This window comes from Octopus sinensis, linkage group LG8 (genome assembly GCF_006345805.1).
Source record: "Octopus sinensis linkage group LG8, ASM634580v1, whole genome shotgun sequence".
In the NCBI taxonomy this organism is placed as follows: Eukaryota; Metazoa; Mollusca; class Cephalopoda; order Octopoda; family Octopodidae; genus Octopus; species Octopus sinensis.
Genome location: NC_043004.1, coordinates 30251289 through 30271288, shown reverse-complemented (window position 1 = coordinate 30271288; position 20000 = coordinate 30251289). Strand labels below are relative to the sequence as shown.

Below are 20000 nucleotides of genomic sequence, written 5' to 3'. Positions count from 1 at the left end.
GGGGTGTTTGTGAGAGGTCAAGATGAAGTGTTGAAGATAGTTGGAGGTAGATTTAGATACAACAGTAAATGGCTGAGGTTTTTAGTGTCTCATCATACTCTTGCCATTTCATGACACTTGCTTAAGAATAAAACTTAAAGATGTCCTAGGTTACCTCCTGTATTACCAGAAAAAAAAGATAATATTAGTGTTATTCTAATGTCATGCTTTTTTCTTAACTGTGTAATTATTTCTTGTTAGCAACCTAACTAACACATACACAACCTTGTACATGATGGTTAATTCATCACTGCTCCAACTAATGAAGTCAGAATAATACCTAAACATATCTGGGGTTGCCTCCTCAAACCTGCCAGGAAAACTGAAATGAAATTCATCTTTTAAAGACATGGCATGAAATTCATGGCATTGATAGAGTTGATTAGTTAAATCCCAAACTCTACTGATGTTTCTTTAATGACCCCCAGCTCCCCCAGGATGACAAAAGTTAACACTGGTGAGATTTGAACTCAAATATCAATGGCTGTAACTAAATACTGCCAGGAATTTTGTTTGAATCATTAATGATTGTACCAATCCAACGATATTAGCCACTGGTTAATATCAATAATTTTAGCTCAATACCTCTGTTTTATGATCTCATCGTAAATTATGTTAGCTGACACTACTTAACTGTTTGTATAATTACTGATCATATTAACTTGAAGATGATTACAATAAAATGTGGGAACTAGAAGATGAAAGATGAGGTTAATCATAAAGAACACCTCTTCATACTGATTTGGTAGGAGTTAAACATATATCAAGGCTGATTGGAGTGATGTCAAGGAAGTAGTTGGCTGGCTGGTTGGTTGGTGGTGGTGGTTTGTAACAGTACTAGCAGCAGCAGCAGCAGCTGTAGTAGTAGTAGCAGTAGTAGTAGTAGTATAGTAGTAGTAGTAGTAGTAATGGTGGTGGTGGTGGTGGTTGTCACTTTTTTAACCATGTGCAGAAAAAGTTTTCTTCAATTTGTCGCCATAATTCCTGACAAAGATGATGGAAACACATTTTATCTCAACACGCTTTCTCCTTTCCTTTGGTTTTGCCTTTTCTAATCTCCATTTCAATTCAGAATCTAAATTGATTGCAATGCTGTTTTATATATCGAATCTTTTGAGCAATTTTGGTAAAACTCATATCAAAAATCCATTCACATGTCTGCTATATTTTCTCTTTGTAGTTTTCTTTTTATTTTGACCAGTTTGAAGATGGAGTTATGCTGTTTGTATTAGCTGTGTTTTGTTTATTCACAAATACAAAACTAATGTGTATATTGACAGTATTTGATGAGATTTTCTTTTATGTTTGTTTAATTGTTTAATGTTTGTGAGTTTAGAGATTGATGTGAATGTTGAGGTAACTTAAAAATTAAAATTTTTCATAGTGTTTTATATATGTGTGATCGTCTGTATAACATCTGATTTTTCATGGGGTAGATGGATGAGGAGTTATTTTGAAGCAGGATATAACTGCCAGATGCTCTTTCTGTTATCAACCTTTCAGTATTGTTATTCACAAGCCAGTTGTTTCTTTATGCAGTAGGTTTTTGAAAGTACAATGCAACCAACTATAATGATAGCAAGTAATGTTAACGTAGTCAATGCTTGCATGAGCAGTGACAAGTGTGGACTATCAGCATTCATGCACACACATGCACACACATGCACACACACACATATGTACACATATATTAGTATGGCTTAGTGGTTAGAATATTCGGTTCACGATTATAAGGTCATGAGTTTGATATGTAGCAGCAGCATGCTGTGTCCTTGGGCAAGACACTTTATTTCACATTGCCCCTGTCCACTTAGCTAGCATAAATGAGTAGTACCAGTCAGAGGGAGAGAGCAAGAGAAAGAAAGAAAGAGGGGAAGAGAATGAGAGTGTGAGAGTGTAAGAAAGAGCTGGAGAAAGAGGGTGGCAGAGTACCAGGATAAACTCATAAGGAACAGGGATTGGAATATAAACAGGATGGTAGAATAGAGCAAGAGAGAGATAGATGGTGGCAGAGTGCCAAGCCACATCCTCAAGGTAAAGGGATCAGATATAAATGATAGAGTATTGCAAAAGGTGCATGAGTAGGGAGTAGGGACTTCACATGAATGCAAAGATTGGTGGGAGGGGACCTGGGTATATAGACAGGGTGGGGGATAACATGATAGCAATGATACAGTGAGCAGGGCAGTGAGGACAGGAGTGGGGAGCAAGAGGAGAGATGATCATAAGTATAGTGCATGTGAAAGAGAAAGTGTGAGGAAGAGAAGTGATGTAGTTTGGTTTGTTGGGGTTAGTTTTATCATTACAAGTGGGTGGAACACACAGTACTTCTAGAACTCAGTTTCTCTGAAGAGGACAGGTCTTTTCAAGAACCTCATATCACCAGACATATCGTCATTTTTCTGTGAGGCCCAGCATCCTAAGATCACTCCTCACCACTTCATCCCATGTCTTCCTGGGTTTCCCTTTTCCACAGGTGCCATCCACTTGCAGTGATCAGCACTTCTTTATACAGCAGTCTTCATTCATATGCATCACATGTCCAAACCAACATAGTCTTCTCTCTTGCATTCTGCATCTGATTCCTCTTATGCCCAACCTTACTCTCACCACATCTACACATTGTCATACATGCACACTGATGCTGCACATCAAAAGAAGTATACTACCTTCATTCCTCTCTAGTCTACACATATCTTCTAAAACACACACAGACACACCTATGCATATATATATATACGTAGAAGGTTGAAAAGGAACACACAAGTTGATATGTATATGGAAACAAGTCAGGGTAGAAAATGCTAAAGCAATTTTATCATGAAAAGCATTTTAGTACTGGTTTCAGTCTTTGCACCTTTTTCAACTTAAATTGTGGAAAACATATGTATAAAGGCATTTATATGAGGTGATTGGGTTTGTTTGTTTTATTCTTTTGCTAAAGACATGTTCTTTCATAATTAGAATTTTTCATTATCATAAAGATAATTGAATTTGTCATGTCAAGTTGTTCTGATCTCCATAGTCAGAAAATATATATACTGTGCTCTGTAATACAACCTTTAGTTAAGTGTCTAGCAAAGAATCACAAAACTCAGAGTACCTCCAAACTACTTATACATTCCTCCTTCCTCACTGTGCCTATTTCAGTACGCATATATACTACTATATATGCTATCCCTCTCCTCATAGAACCACTTTCCCACCTGGTCCCAAACCCACTTGTTTTTTGGGGGGGTTTTTTGAGTTGGGGTGCTTTTTCCATGCAACCACATTTTCTTATTCACACTCCTTCTACAATTTATTTCACAATCTTTCTTCTGATGAAGGAGTAGTATCTGAAATGACGAGATCTTTTGCCTTCTTTGTGAGTATCAAACTAATACAGTGCTGGTTAAAACTTATTCTTCCTGTCATTTTCTTTCTTTTTGTCTTCACTAACTTTCTGATTTATGAATAAATATGTGTGTATGCATATGTGTATTTGTAATACATACATATATGCATACATACATACATACATATATACATGCATACAAAAGTATATAAGCATGAATGCATGTATTTAAGTGTGTGTGTATGTATCTATGAGTAAATGTATGCAGGCACAGGTATGTACGCATGTATGCATATATGTATGTATGAGTGAATGCACGTGTTCATATATCAAATACGTTTAATATATAAATAATTCCTCATAGATACTGTTAATTAACCATATGGTTAATTAACAAGAGAAAATAATTATGGGTTTGGAAACTATGGAAGAATGATCATTAATAATCGGTTGCCTGTTAGATTTCCTCTATAATCCCAGTAATTTTTGTAACTAAATTTACACATTCTTTTGCACCTGCTGTTTTGTGTTCCTGTTAATTAATGACACAATAATGTTAACAAATATCTTTTTTTGTTATCTGAAATCACTTCAATGAACTAATACTTTTGTTTATATTTGAACTCCCTCCCAACTCAGTGTATTGTGAAGAAGCAGCTCTAAAAATCTATGATGGGTTTGCTGATCCCTCTACAGTACCAGCTGAAAAAATCTGTGGTCGCCTTTATGCTGATCATGGCGGACAGAAGGAATTTATTTCAAGATCGTCAAGGATCACGTTGAGGTAGGTAGGTGTTTCTTCATTAATTTATGTGGTAACCAATCAATAAACTCAATAAGATAAGTAGTAGGCGGGAAGTGAAGTTTATCTGGTGCTTAGCAATCTTATTTATATATTTCTACAGGATTTTAAATGCCAAATTTTTGATCGCAGAGAAGTTGTTTCATTTTGTATTTATCTAGCAAAGATGTCACTGAAACTACGTTTTCACCTTTTGCAATAAATAAATTGATCTTTAAGAAAATCTGCTTAACTTAATTAGTTACTGGGCTCTCAAGAAAATGGGGTTGATCTTCCTAGATTACTGACTTCAAAATGTAATTAACTAGAAGGATTTTTCCTTCAAATGAAAATATCCAATAGAAAAATTCCATAAATGATTTCTGGAATAAAGATGGCATTTACATTAATTCTTTGCACAAGATGAAAGTTGGAAAATGAATAAAGTGTGTCAATTGATGCTTTACAGTTTAAAAACTATCATTAGGTGTCTTTCAGAATATCTCTTTCATAAAAAGGAATAATTAGGGAAGCTATGTAAGTAGAGGAATCATCTGCTGTTTACTCTAAATTACTTTAAGTTTAGGCTATTAATTTGAAATATATGAAGAAAACCATAGATATATATACATGCATCATGTATCAAACATACATACATGCATACTAACATACATACATACGTACATGTGCACATGTGCATGCATGCACGCACACACACATAAATACATATATATATACATATATACATACATATATACATATATGCGAATGTATGTACATACACACATACATACAGACATGCATGCATACATACATGCATACATACATACATACATACATACATACATACATACATACATGTATGTATGCTAGCATGTATATGTATATGTACATATGTGTTATGTATGACATATGCATCTACATATATATATGCATGTATGTTGTATTTATTTGAGACAGTTTTACAGCCAAATGCCATTCCTGACACAACTGAGGCCAATTTTTTAAGTCACCTTTTAAGTCACACAAGGTTAGAATGTTAGTATTCTAAAAACCAAGATGCACTCAAAATATGGTTGCAATATTAAATAAAGTTTAATTTTGATACCATAACCCCAGAAGCAGACAACATTGATGATAATGTTAGGATATGGAAAAATATGAACATTTACTAAAAATCTGATATATTTCAGCAGGCAATAGCCTAATTTCCCTTTCTCAATGTATTTCGATGGATATTTAATTGGAGCAGACATTCTCAGAACATTTGAAAAATGTAACTTAATTTTGCCGAGTTTTCAATGAAATTAGAAAAATCATTCAAGAAAAACAATCTTTTGTGAAAATTCTTTCAGATTTAAATTTATACAAAAAAAGAAAATTTGAAAAAATTTATTCAGAGGTGGGAAACAGACTCTGATCACATATTGATGGAAGACAGGAGGGAGATGCTAAAAATAAAACAGCTTGAAGATCAATCATATAATTCTACTTCTTAATTACTACATTTAGGATTTCTTCAAAATTAGGTTAGGCTAAGCTATTCACTGATATTATAATTTTTCTGGTTTCATTAGAAATTAGGTGAAAAACAGTTTTAAAATAATTATCTTCTGTTTCCAGTATTTAAGCGATTACATTCAATCTAATGACCGTTTCTGTGAGATTTACTTCTTCAATTAGTATTTTACTAATTAGAAATTACAAAAAAAAAATTAGAATTTTTAATATTGATGTTAATTATTTTTTTCAATTTTCATTAAGCTAGTTACTTTTTCAAAGTTCCCCAGTTGCATGTGACTTCCTTTCAATGTTGATTTATAAAACAGAATGGGTTATATATATTTAAAAATAAAATCAATTTCTAAATGTCTTATCTTCTTTAATTTCTCAGAATATTAGAATATGTTAATAAATATATACATTATGCAAATTATTCATCCAAATTCAATGGTGAATGCCGTTGCTATTACCAATAATTATTGATATAGATGTATTTATCATATAAATCAACTAAATATGTTAAGAGTAAGTCTTTATAATCCATGAGAGTAAATCTATATAGAGTCTGTACAGTTAACCAGCCAACCACTCAATATATTCCTTTTCAAGTTGTAGAGTATCTGAGCTCAGAGTACAATAAGCTTGTTATTATTATTACTAGAATAGAGGTGGTGAGATAGTTGAATCTTTAGCATTTTGGACAAAATGCTTAATGAAACTTTTTCTGGTTTTATGTTCTGAGTTCAAATACCGTCCATTTCAGCTTTGCCTTTCATCCTTTTGAGGTCAATAAAATAAGTATCAGTCATGCAGTGGGGTCAATGTAATCAATTAGTCCTCACCTCAAAAATGTTTGTCCTTGTGCCATTAGTATAAAAAATTTTTACTTGAGTGTTATCCCATCATATGACAGGTAACTTTAGAAATATACTTTTGCCACCTTGAAAATAACTATAGTTTTAACTTTTATCAAATTCCTTGATGCTTATACAAAATAATGAAATACTCTTTTACTCTTTTACACATTTCAGTCATTTGACTGCGGCCATGCTGGAGCACCGCCTTTAGTAAAAGAAATCGACCCCAGGACTTATTCTTTGTAAGCCTAGTACTTATTCTATCGGTCTCTTTTGCCAAACCACTAAGTTTCAGAGACATAAACACACCAACATCGGTCGTCAAGCAATGGTGGTGGGGACAAACACAGGCACAAAGACACACTCAGATAAATACATATACATGTATATATTTAAAATTTAAATAAGTTATCTATAAAAATAATGATAAAGTGACCAGCAAACATAATTCAAATAAGCAAAATATATAATAAAATGTCAGGACACAATATGTATCTGTTTGCTTGAAAGAGGATTTAAAGCCCTCCAAAACCATGCATTGCTCGCTATATGTAAACATGCACAGAGAATATAGCAAATATATTTCTCCGAAGCAGTCCTCCCACTTGTAAAATATATTTAGTAAAATACAAATGAGATGATAAACATCCTAGTATCAATTGATTTTGCTTTCTGCGTCAAGCCAACACTTAAAGCTCATCAGTTAGGCTTACAACATAAACTATTTCAAAAAACATATTTACCTTTCCATGCACATTGTTCAACTGTAGCCCCTGCAACTTCCAAGCAAACGTCAGTGAGCAAGTATAAATTTAAAATTCAAATAAGTCATCATTATCTTTAAAAATAATGATAAAGTGGCTAGCAAACATAATTCAAATAAGCAAAATATATAATAAAAGGTCAGGACACAATATGAACCTGTTTGCAAACAGGTATATACTGTACCCCGACTTTTTATTATATACACACACACTATATATATATATATATATGGGATCTTGGAAGCCAGAAGGCTGCACCAGGCTCCAGTCTTATCTGGCAATGTTTCTACAGCTGGATGCCCTTGGCGTTAGGAAGGGCATCCAGCTGTAGAAACATTGCCAGATAAGACTGGAGCCTGGTGCAACCTTCTGGCTTCCCAGATCCCCGGTCGAACCGTCCAACCCATGCTAGCATGGAGAACGGACGTTAAACGATGATGATGATATATGATGGGCTTTTTCAGTTTTTATCTACCAAATCCACTCACAAAGCTTTGGTCAACCTGAGACTATAGTAGAAGACACTTGCCCAAACCTACCCCTGCAAAATTGAATTGGAAAAAAAAAATTTTCTCAGAAAGTTATTAAAGATTTATCCTGCACCCCTTGTGTTAATTCTCTATGTTGTAAAGTATGACTGAAGAAATCAACTATCAAACCAACATTTATATTGATTATTATTAAATAGAGATTGTTTAAATCTCTTTTGATACCAGCTTGATACCAACTTCTTGAGACGATGCTTGATTCTATGAGACAAGCTTCCTGTTTTAGAGTAAACTAAATTAAAACCTTCCTTCAAAATATCATGTTAAAATTTCTTCTGAACACCAACTTAATAACAACATATTTTGCTAAATACCTTATTATTTTCAAAATTAAATGAAACAGCAACAATGTATATCAATAGAAATATCATGATGAAAGGGTGGAGAATTTGATCTGACAAAGGAGTTGTAAATTATAGAGCATTCCTGCCATTTACAAGTGATTAGTGAGAACTACAGTACCCATTTACAGCTTGGTAAACTATTTCAATGTTATGTGTCTAGATTGAAAACAATCACTAGTGATGGGATACAAACCTTGAATTCTTTAGCCACTTATCTACCATATAGCCATCTTAACCAGTCACAGCTATTTAACTAAATCAATAATTGTTTCTAATTTGTTTCTAATTTCGGAAAAATGCCGGGAATTATGAGGAGGTGGTTGTCAGTCAACTGCATCAGTATTGGTATTTTATTTTATTGACCCTAAAAGGATGAAAGGCAAAGTTCACCTCAATAGAATGTGAACTTAGAATGTAATGAACCAGAAGAAATACAGCAAAGCTTTTGTCCAATGCTTTTCCGATTCTACCAGCTTCTTGAATATTAATTTAGGCAAAATATCAGAAATCTTGAAGAGAAGGTGCTAGTCAATTATATTATCCCCAGCACTATACTGGCACTTTATTTCAACAACTGCTATAGGAATAAAAGTAAAACTGACATTGATGAAATTTGAACCCAGTAATAATAATTAAATTTTGGCACATAGCCAACAGTTATAGAGAAAGGTGGGAGTTAGTCAATAATATTGACCTCAGTTTTTGACTGGCACTTTATTTAATCTATGATGAAGACATTGATGTGTGTATGTGTGTGCACATGCGTGCCATTAGAGTCTGACAAATCATCCATAAAGGTAAATGCTTTATGGACACAAAACCATTGGCCACTCAACATATGACTGGACAGATATTTAACTGCAAGATATATTCCCTCCACCATTAGAATCTGATGAGTTGTCTATAAAGCTAAGCACTTTAGGAATGCAAAATCATTGATCAATCTATGACCAGAGATGCATTTAACTGCAAGTAAATACATTACTGTTCTTTCCCAACCACATGGTCCTGGGTTCAGTCACACTGCATGGCATTTTGGGCAAGTGTCTTCTACTATAGCCTCAGGCTGACCAAAGCCTTGTGAGTGGATTTGGTGTGTGTGTGAGTGTGTGTGTGTGTGTGTGTGTGGTGTGTGTGGTCTTTGTGTCTGTGTTTGTCCCCCACCATCACTTTACAACTGGTGCTGGTATCTTTACATCCCCATAACTTAGCAGTTCAACAAAAGAAAACGATAGAATAAGTACCAAGCTTATAAAGAAAAACACAAGTACTGAGGTCAATACATTCGGCTAAAAATTCTTGGGCACAGTCTAATGACTGAAACAAGTAAAAGATATAAGATATATATATACACACACACACACATACACACACACAGAGGGAGAGAGAGAGAGAGAGATAAACAGACAGACAGGGATGGACAGACAGGTAGATAGAGAGGTAAAACAGCAGCAAAATTTTTAAATGTCTTATCTTCTTTAATTTCTCAGAATATTAGAATATGTTAATAAATATATACATTATGCAAATTATTCATCCAAATTCAATGGTGAATGCCATTGCTATTACCAAATTATTGATATAGATGTATTTATCATATAAATCAACTAAATATGTTAAGAGTAAGTGCTTATAATCCATGAGAGTAAATCTATATAGAGTCTGTACAGTTAACCAGCCAACCACTCAATATATTTCTTTTCAAGTTGTAGAGTATCTGAGCTCAGAGTACAATAGTGATACTGAGCTCAGAGTACAATAGTGATACTGTTGAGGCCTAACCAAAGCAACTTTCTCTTCCAATAAATCCTCTCAAGCAACAATCAACCTATCACTTTATTCACTTATAAATTCCCTTATAAAATTTCATCTCCATATTTTCAAGAGAGCAGACTAAATAATTTATAGTGCAAGCCCTCTAAGACACACCTAACTCCCTGTAAGTGGAAGATTCTTTTACAAAATATGACTGGTTACCACTGATGTTATAGATAAACATTCGTGTTTTATTATATATTTACATTCCATGTAAATAAACCATTTTAAATATTATTTATATTAAATAACAATTGAAAATGTTTTATTTCCGAGTTATTTATTCTGTGATTAGATTTGCTGAAAATATGCTTTGTTCATTTTGTTTTTGGATTTGGTTTGCAAGATTCTTTATGTGAGTTCTTGTGTTAAAGCATATTCTGTTTTGGTGCCTTATAATTTAACACACTCAATGGTAAAATTCCCACTTATTTGTTTTTTCTTTTATTTTTATTTTTCTAAAATTTTCATTGCATCTTGCAACCTTTTCAATATCTATCTCTCTCTCTCTCTCTCTCTCTCTCTATATATATATATATATATATATATATATATATAAGCAATAATAAATCTCTGAGCGAGAATTAAACAGTAGCAGCATGGTATTGTGAAGTATATTTCCCACCTAAGTGTGGCTGACCCATATGGCACAATGCTACTGTAGTTTATAGCTGCAGGAAGACATCTCCTCAAGTTGGCTAGAAACACACTGTCTGTGCCCAATCAGTATTTGTGAAGGGAAATCATCGTTCCCAACTCTAGCCTGCCTGCCATCATACACACAGACCCAGGTTTCTAGGTAGTAACCCATCATCAGCATGTGACAGTCCTATATGGGTCAGCCACATTTAGGTGTTAAATATACTTCACAATGTCATGCTGCTTACTGATTAATTGTCGCTCAGAGATTTATTATTGCTTTTTTGAGATCAGTAACTTTTTGTCACTGGAAAAAACATATGTATTTGTGTTTGAAATCACTTCTCATCCCAATTTGGAGATTGTCACACGCTGATGATGAGTTACTACTCAGAAACCCAAGTCTATGTGTATCACGTCAGGCTAGAGATGGGAATAATGATTTCCCTTCGCAAATACTGATCAGGCACAGACAATGTGTCGTTAGCCAACTGGCAAAGATGTTTTCCTGGGGCTATAAACTACAGTAGCATCGTCTTAAATGGATCAGCCACATTTAGGTGGCAAATATACTTCACGATATACATCCTTGTAACTTAGTAGTTTGGCAAAAGAAACTGATAGAATAATTATTAGGCTTATAAAGACTGAGTACTGGGGTCGATTTGTTCGATTAAAGGCAGTGCTCCAGCATGGCCACAGTCAAATGACTGAAGCAAGTAAAAGAATAAAAGAATATATGCACATATGCATATGTGTATGTACATACATACATGCACAACCATTACGAGATATCAAAGTATGCATACATGCATACACACACGTATGTATATGATGGCCTGCTATGTAAAAGATACTTGCCTCAGAAAATGAACCCAAGACCATATGGCTAGCTTTTTAACCACACATCCATACCTGCATCTTTTTAGTAATATACATACATACATATGTACATACATATATGTTTATATATATATATATATATATATACTTTGGTATTTGAGTACTCTTTTTTCTACCTTGTTTCACATTATGTGTTTACTCTGGTATATATATATATATATATATATATAATATATATATATATATATATATATATATATATATGTATGTATATATATAGTAGCTACTTTCTCAAATGTGAGCAAAGCAATTGCAAGAAAGAATCATTGCAATCATTGAAACGAGTCGTTGATGATGCAACGTGAGGCCCTTGTATGACTCTTGAGCCCAGCCAAAGATTTGCACATTCTATTGCATAATGCTGACAGAGGGAGCAGGTGCCACAGCATGAATTCTTTTGACAATGCATTTTTTCAATCCTCAAACTGAAAGGCACACCTTTCCACAGGCTGCTCATGTTCTCTTGTAAACAATAGGGTTTACAAGGGGTTGATCCCAGTGTGTTCTCTGATGGCTGACCAGGCCTGCATAACTCAATATATATATGTATATATTGATATTTCACTTAGGCATACAATACTAATAATCTGATGGACCTGGAGTTTTCTCTACCTGTATATTCTTAATTATTTCACCCATCATACTGCTGCTTACCAGAAAGATCAGTCCTTCTCTTGGAACCAATCTGGGAAATCATTTCCATATTTCACAACCTTTTATATTAGCACTTCCACGTATCTTTTTACTAATATGCATCATCATTGTCTCAACATCTTCATTTCCATGCTTATATGTCAGATATAATTTGTTGAGGCAGATTTCCTATGGCTGGATGCCTTTTTTGTCACCTACCTTCACCTGATTCCAAGTAATGTAATATTTTCCAGGCATATTTTTTGCAGAAGACTGAACATGAACAGCCTCACCTGCTAATATTTGCTTACAACCATCACATGTTATTAAAACAAAGTACACATACATGCACAAACACATACACACACACACACACACACACACACACATGTATATATGATGGCCTGCTGTGTAAAAGATACTTGGCTCAGGAACTGAACCCAAGAACGTATAGCTAGCTTTTTAACCACACATCCATACCTGCACCTTTTTTGCTAATATACATACTTACATACACATGTACATACATACATACATACATACATACATACATACATACATACATACATACATACATACACATGCACATACACACACTCACACATATACACACACTTGAACTCAGACATACATATGTATGCATGTATTTATGTATGTATACATGCATGTATATATGTATACAAGCATGTGTGTATGTTTGTATTTTAATACATACTCACATTGGTATATTTCCCAAAGATGCTATCAGGCAGAAGTGCTTAGAATGCTGTATCCACAGACTGCCAGTAAATAACTAAATATGAAATTCCATTAATTTCCATTAAATTCCATAGACTGTCATGTGAAGAATGTTTCTGTAAAATTGGACATTTGCTTCCATATTTCAGACACTGGCAAAGGAAAAGTATATTTTTATATTGATTTCTTACTTAGGTACCACACTGCATCTTTGTAGAAGAGGGAGAGAGGCAATTATATTGATTCTAGAACATGTCTGATACTTGTCTTATTGATTTTTGATAGATTGGTAGCCAACATTGATGATGGCTAAAATTTGAACTCAAAACCAAGTGAAAACTATGTACCGTGTCTTTTCTGGCAAGCACTCACTTATTCCATATTTTGAATATTTTATAGTAAGGAAGTTGCAGAAATGGTTGTGTGCTAGAAGACTAAAATATTCCCTAGAACGTCTATATTCTTGGCTCAAATCTTCATTGCTCCAGAATTGATAAGACAAACTTTCTTCCAGTATGATGCTGATGTCTGATTCAATCAATAGGCTATAATCTTCCTTTATAGAATATTGGTTTTTTTTATATCTAAGTGAGAAATCAATACCAATTATAAAAGATGGTGTTTTGAGTTTTATTCCAACCACCAAAAGTAATATTATATGAAGTTATAGTATAATAAAGAAAATAAATATGATATTAATAATATAATATCACATATCAAATTTCTGTTTTATGACACCAAATCCTGTATCAGTTATATTTCTTATATAACTGATTGTGGTATAATAATCATTGTTTATAATGATAAATTATTAATATATGGCAATTTTCTTTGCTAATTATTCACCTAAACATAAACAAAATGTCATTTTAAAAATACCTTATTTTTAAAAATTATATCCATATATATATATATATATATATATGGCTGTGTGGTAAGAAGTTTGCTTCCTACCATGTGATCGCATGACACCTTGAGCAGGTGTGTTTCACTATAGTATCAGACCAGAAGCCTGCCATATATATATATATGGGAGGGTGGGGATGTATGTGTGTGTCCACCTCAACCACCACTTGGCAACCAGTGACGGTATGTTTACATCCCTGTAACATAGTGGTTAGACAAAACAGACCAACATAATAAGTACTAGGCTTTTAAAAAATAGGTCCCAGGGTTGATACATTCAACATGAAAATTCTTCAAAGTAGTGCATGGTTGCAGTCTAATGAGTGAAACAAGGAAAAGACAAAAGATAAAAGATCTCTAGGGCAAATTCTTAACTCCAGGTTTACTTGTGTTTAGTGGCTGAGAGTTAAACATCACCCTGGATAGGATACTAGTCAGTGACAGACAACTTTTCTATAAATAAGTGAACTGACATAATGAAGACGATTTGAATTTTCTTCTTCAAAAAAAAATATATCTATATAGATGTTTAACACTCAATAAAGTCGTTTTGGTGGTTGTGTTTATAGGTACAGGCATTGTTGTGTGTTTAAGAAGTTTGCTTCCCAACCACATGGTTCTGGGTTCAGTCCCACTGCATGGTACATTGGGCAGTTTCCATCTACCAAGTTACCTTTTCTGAGGTGACTTGCTAGATGGAAACTGATAGAAACTAGTCAAATATATATATACATTTGTACACATATATGTATGTATGTATTCATATATATGTATGTAATATATATATATATATATATATATATATATATATATATATATATATATATATATATAAATATATCTATTTGTACACATATATGTATGTATGTATTCATATATATGTATGTAATGTATATATATATATATATATAAATACATACACACATTTATATATATCTGTGTGTATGTTTGTATCTCCTTGCCTTGACATTGTGCGATAGTTACACAAGGTGTAACTGAAACATTCTCTTTGAGACAGGCCTGTTGTAGTTCAGGCTTTTGCTGCTGGAAGCCATTTGATGCAATCCTCAGGTATAAGCCTGCTGACCAGAGTTGTTCTGTTAAGTCGTCACATGGTGTGTCTTTGTTTTGCAATAATTTTCCCCTATTTGTCAATTTTTGTGATGGTTGAAACAAAGGAACAATGTGCTTCCGTGAAATTCTGTATCGTGCTGGGGAAAACGGCAGCCAAAACAGTTGTCAAACCTCAAACAACTTACAAAGGTACTGCCATGAGTAAAGCACAAATTTACAAGTGGTTTTCATGCTTTAGGGATGGTCACTTGTTGTTTGAATACCAACCTCATTCAGAGTGACCATCAACATCCTGAACGAATAAAAACATCTTGGAAGACTGTCACCAAACAATTGACGAACTTGTTGATATGACTGGTGTGTCCTGGAGCTCCTGCCAACAAATTTGGGGTGAAGAATTGTGAATGAAAAGAGTTGCAGCAAAATTTGTGCCTCACTTGCTCACAGAAGATCAAAAGCAGTCACAATTGAATATATATCATGAACTAAAAGAACAGTAGGAAGTTGATCAAGGCTTTTTTCAAAAAACATCACTGGTGATGAAAGCTGGTGCTATAGCTACGACCCAGAAATGAAGCAGCAATCAAGTCAATGGAAGCATTTGATGGCATCATGCCACAGAAAAGTACATCAAATTAAGTACAGTATCAGGACGATGCCTTTTTGTTCATCGATACAAAAGGAATTGTCCACATAGAATTTGTTCCTCCTGGTCAATTTGTTAACTAGACATTTTACTTGGAAGTTCTGAAGCATTTGTGAGACACAGTGAGATGACAATACCTCGAACTGTGGCAAAGTGGAGAGTGGTTGTTTCATCATGACAATGTACCTGTGCGCACCACCTTGAGTGTGAGATAGTTTTTAACCAAAAATGGCATGACCCCACTTACCCACCCTCCCTATTCACTTGGTCTTGCACCCAGTGACGCTTTTTTTTTTTGTTTCCCCAAATGGAAAAAGTCCTTAAAAGAAAACGTTTTGCAGATGTGGAAGAGATGAAGAAAACAACAGAGGCATTAAAAGGCATCACTTCACAACAGCTCAAGGACTGCTTTGAACAGTGGAAAATGCATCTAGACCAATGCATTGCTTCAAATGGATAATACTTTGAAGGTTGTAATAGTGTAAACATGTAAAACTAAGTGGATAAAATTATATTGCAATATTCCGGTTTCTTTGGGGTACCCCTCATAAATGAGTGTTACTGTTCATAAATACAGTAATGTTTATTTCCAATATTCTGCAAATATCTGACCATTAGGAAATATTACCTTGCTTGGAAGCAGGTAAGGGTTGGTAGCAAGAAGGGCAATCAGACTCAATAAACATCAAATGACTCATGCAAGTATGGAAAAAGTGGTTGTTGAAATGATGATGATGGCGGTAGCAGCGGCAGTGGTAACAGCAGTGGTGGTGATTTTGGAGATGATGATGATGTCTAATCACAAAAAGCAAATACATTTAACTTTGCCATCTCTGTTCATCCAGCAGTGAACAATACAATAAGTTACATTGAGTTCTCACCTCCAGAGAGAATCTTAAATAATTAATTACTGTTTTGTAAGCCCATATGGCTGGGTTCAGATTTTCCTAAAAAGATGAAGACCAACAATAGTGATACTGTTGAGGCCTAGCCAAAGCAACTTTCTCTTCCAATAAATCCTCTCAAGCAACAATCAACCCATCACTTTATTCACTCACTCATAAATTTCCTTTTAGCGTTTTATATATCTTAAAATGAATAATGTATAAAACAGTTAAAACTGGAGCCATAATATTGTAAGCCCATATGGCTGGGTTCAGATTTTCCTAAAAAGATGGAGACCAACAATAGTGATACTGTTGAGACCTAACCAAAGCAACTTTCTCTTCCAATAAATCCTCTCAAGCAACAATCAACCCATCACGTTATTCACTCACTCATAAATTTCCTTTCAGCATTTTCATCATCATCATCATCATCATTTAGAGTCCGTTTTCCATGCTAGCATGGGTTGGACGGTTCAACTGGGGTCTGGGAAGCCTGAAGGCTGCACCAGGCCAGTCAGATCTGGGAGTGTTTCTACAGCTGGATTCCCTTCCTAACGCCAACCACTCCGTGCGTGTAGTGGGTGCTTTTTACGTGCCACCCGCACAGGTGCCAGACAGAGCTGGCAAACGGCCACGAACGGATGGTGCTTTTTATGTGCTACCGGCACGAGGGCCAGGCGAGGCTGGCAACGGACACGAACGGATGGTGCTTTTTACATGCCATCAGCACGAAGCCAGTCGGGGCGGTGCTGGCAACGGTCGCGAAACGGAAGGTTCTCTTACATGCCACCGGCACTGGTAACACATCTGCAATTTCCATTCTGATCCTCTGATTATTCTTAAAATGAATAATGTATAAAACAGTTAAAACTGGAGCCATAATATTGTAATTTCTATATTTTTACAGATTTATTGTTGGACATGACAATCAGAAAAAAGACGGTGGCTTTAAATTAGCATGGGCAGCTGTTAAAACAGCAGAAGATGGTAAATATGAAACTCCTTTATCTTTAAACAATAATAAATCTCTGAACGAGATATAAACAGTAACCGCTCGACAACGTAAGGGGTATCAGCCATCTGAATGTGGCTAGCCACTGGGGGGGGGGGGGTTACTGATGCTTTTAGCCCCAGGCGATCAACGTCACCAGAAGGACTTTAGACACTATCTCAGTGTCCTTGTGTTGTTTGCAAAGGGAGGTCATCCAACACAAGGACACTGAGATAGTGTCTAAAGTCCTTCTGGTGACGTAGATCGCCTGGGGCTAAAAGCATCAGTAACAAACCCCTCCCCCCAGTGGCTAGCCACATTCAGATGGCTGATACCCCTTACGTTTACTTTATCTTTGTTAAACAGAAAATTTTGATAGAAAAATTTTGGTTAAAGCTTTTACCCAACAATACCTGGATTTATTCTTTCTCCTAATATCCATTATGCAAAAACTTTAAAGCCTAGTACATAGCAATGGGTATTATTTTCCTATGCTTTATCTAGCCATATGTGGATGTATTATGCCAACCCACATAGTCTGTTCATTACCCAACACATACTAGGATATATTCTCTCTTCTCTATCAACCTATTCTGTTTTAATGACAATAGCTCATACCATTGCAATCTCCACTTCGCATAGTAATTCAAATTATCAAACTACAAGTTTTTATCTCCTACAAGTTTACTTTATGGAGTGTACTAGTGCTTTTTTTTTTTTTTCATAACATTGACACTACTGTGGTCAGCAAATAACTTACAAGACAAAGAAATAAGCAAGAATCCAACTGGGATTTTAGTAGAGGAGGAGGTAACCTTATACTAGGTGTTGAGAGACTGAAATATGATTGAGGGACAGGTACAGGTGTCTTGCTAGAGAAGAGATACATGGGTACGCTGCGTTATATAAGATTGGATGGGGATAATTGGGAAGAAGGTAGAGAGGTTGCTCATGAGGTGTCAGAGCATGTGAGTAGATGAGAGAATGTAGACTGAGGTGGAAAAGTGAAAGTGGATAAGTTCATTGAGGTGGTTAGAGTTGGGGGTAAAGTTTAATATCTAGAATAATGTACAAAGGTAAAGGCTGTGGTCAACATGCGTGCATATGTGCATGTGTTTGTATGTGTGTGTATAATAATAATAATAATAATTGTGTACAGTGCTCAGGTGCACTACAACTCATCTAAAGTGTATATATAATCAGGTGTAGTTTCGGCAGATTTCGGAAAACATGAGGGCCTTAAAGGATGCAGTGTCATGGCAGTCAACAACTGACGCAGGCAGTTTATTCCATGCTTCAGCAACTCTGAGCGTGAAAAAATTATAAAACAGTATGTGTGTGTGTGTGTGTGTGTGTGTGTGTGTGTGTGTGTGTGTTGTATGTGTGTGTGTGTGTAATCTAAGAATCCATATCTCAGGAATATAGGCACTTATATATTTGTCAATAGAGTGGAGTATATTAATCAAACTATACAGTATTATATAACCATTACAGCTGATCTTACCAATTGGCTTATACACTAGATATTCAGTAATCAGATGATTATATCATTCCTGTGCTCATCCGAGATGCCAGTTAGAGGGGTAAATGGCCATTTTTTTCCATACCTGCCATCTCTGACAAGCACAGTTATTAGATAATTGTCTGATCACCAAATAAACAATGTGAAACTGATATGTAAGATCAACTGTAATGGATCCATAATACAGTATACTTTGATTAATATGTATGTATGTATGTATGTATGTATGTATGTATGTATGTATGTATGTATGTATGTATGTATGTATGTACGTATGTATGTATGTATGTGTGTGTATGTATGTATGTATGTATGTATATATGTATGTATGCATGTATGTATATGTTTGTATGTGTGTGTGTATGTATATATGTATATATGTATGTATGCATGTATGTATATGTATGTATGTGTGTATGTATGTATGCCTGTATGTGTGTATGTGTGCATGTATGTATGTGTGTATGTGTGTATGTATGTATGTATGTATGTATGTATGTATGTATGTATGCATGCATGCATGTATGTATGTATGTATGTATGTATGTATGTGTGTGTGTATGTATATAAAAATATATTCATGCAGGCTTTATATTGACTACATCATACACTAAAAGTTTGCCATTATAATTAATCATTACTGAGTCCAAATAGTTCTAAGTTGAAGCTTTAAATATGTATTTCAGGTCCATGCATGGGATTTCTCTGTCAAGGGGCAAAAGGCTGTACCCTCAGTGGAAGCCCTGAATGTGAGAATATCCCACAATATTGCATTGACAGTTCTTTGAGGTGCAATAAAATACCAAACTGTGCATCACTTGACAACAGTGATGAAAAGCACTGTAAGTTCATATTTTTGTTGTTTACCATGATGTAATTTTGCTATGAAACCTTTTTAACATTTGACTTGGAACTTTTTTCCTGTGCATTCTCTTTCTTTTAAAATTTTATCGTATTTTTATTCACCATAAAAAAAAATACACTTGTTCAGAATAATATGATATTTTAATAAAAAATTTTTTTAATTTTGAAGGAAATACAATTTATTTTAAAATCCAAGTACATTTTCAACC

General features: G+C 34.6%; 1 protein-coding gene across 1 annotated transcript in view; it reads left to right on the top strand.

The window, feature by feature from the left end:
* LOC115215059 (tolloid-like protein 1) overlaps positions 1 to 20000 on the top strand; it is a 227281-nt gene that overhangs the window by 192496 nt on the left and 14785 nt on the right. Inside the window, exons 6-8 of the mRNA XM_029784206.2 lie at positions 4016 to 4160; positions 17322 to 17401; positions 19614 to 19769. Coding sequence (XP_029640066.1) covers positions 4016 to 4160; positions 17322 to 17401; positions 19614 to 19769 — 381 coding nt within the window. The remainder of the gene's footprint in view (positions 1 to 4015; positions 4161 to 17321; positions 17402 to 19613; positions 19770 to 20000) is intronic.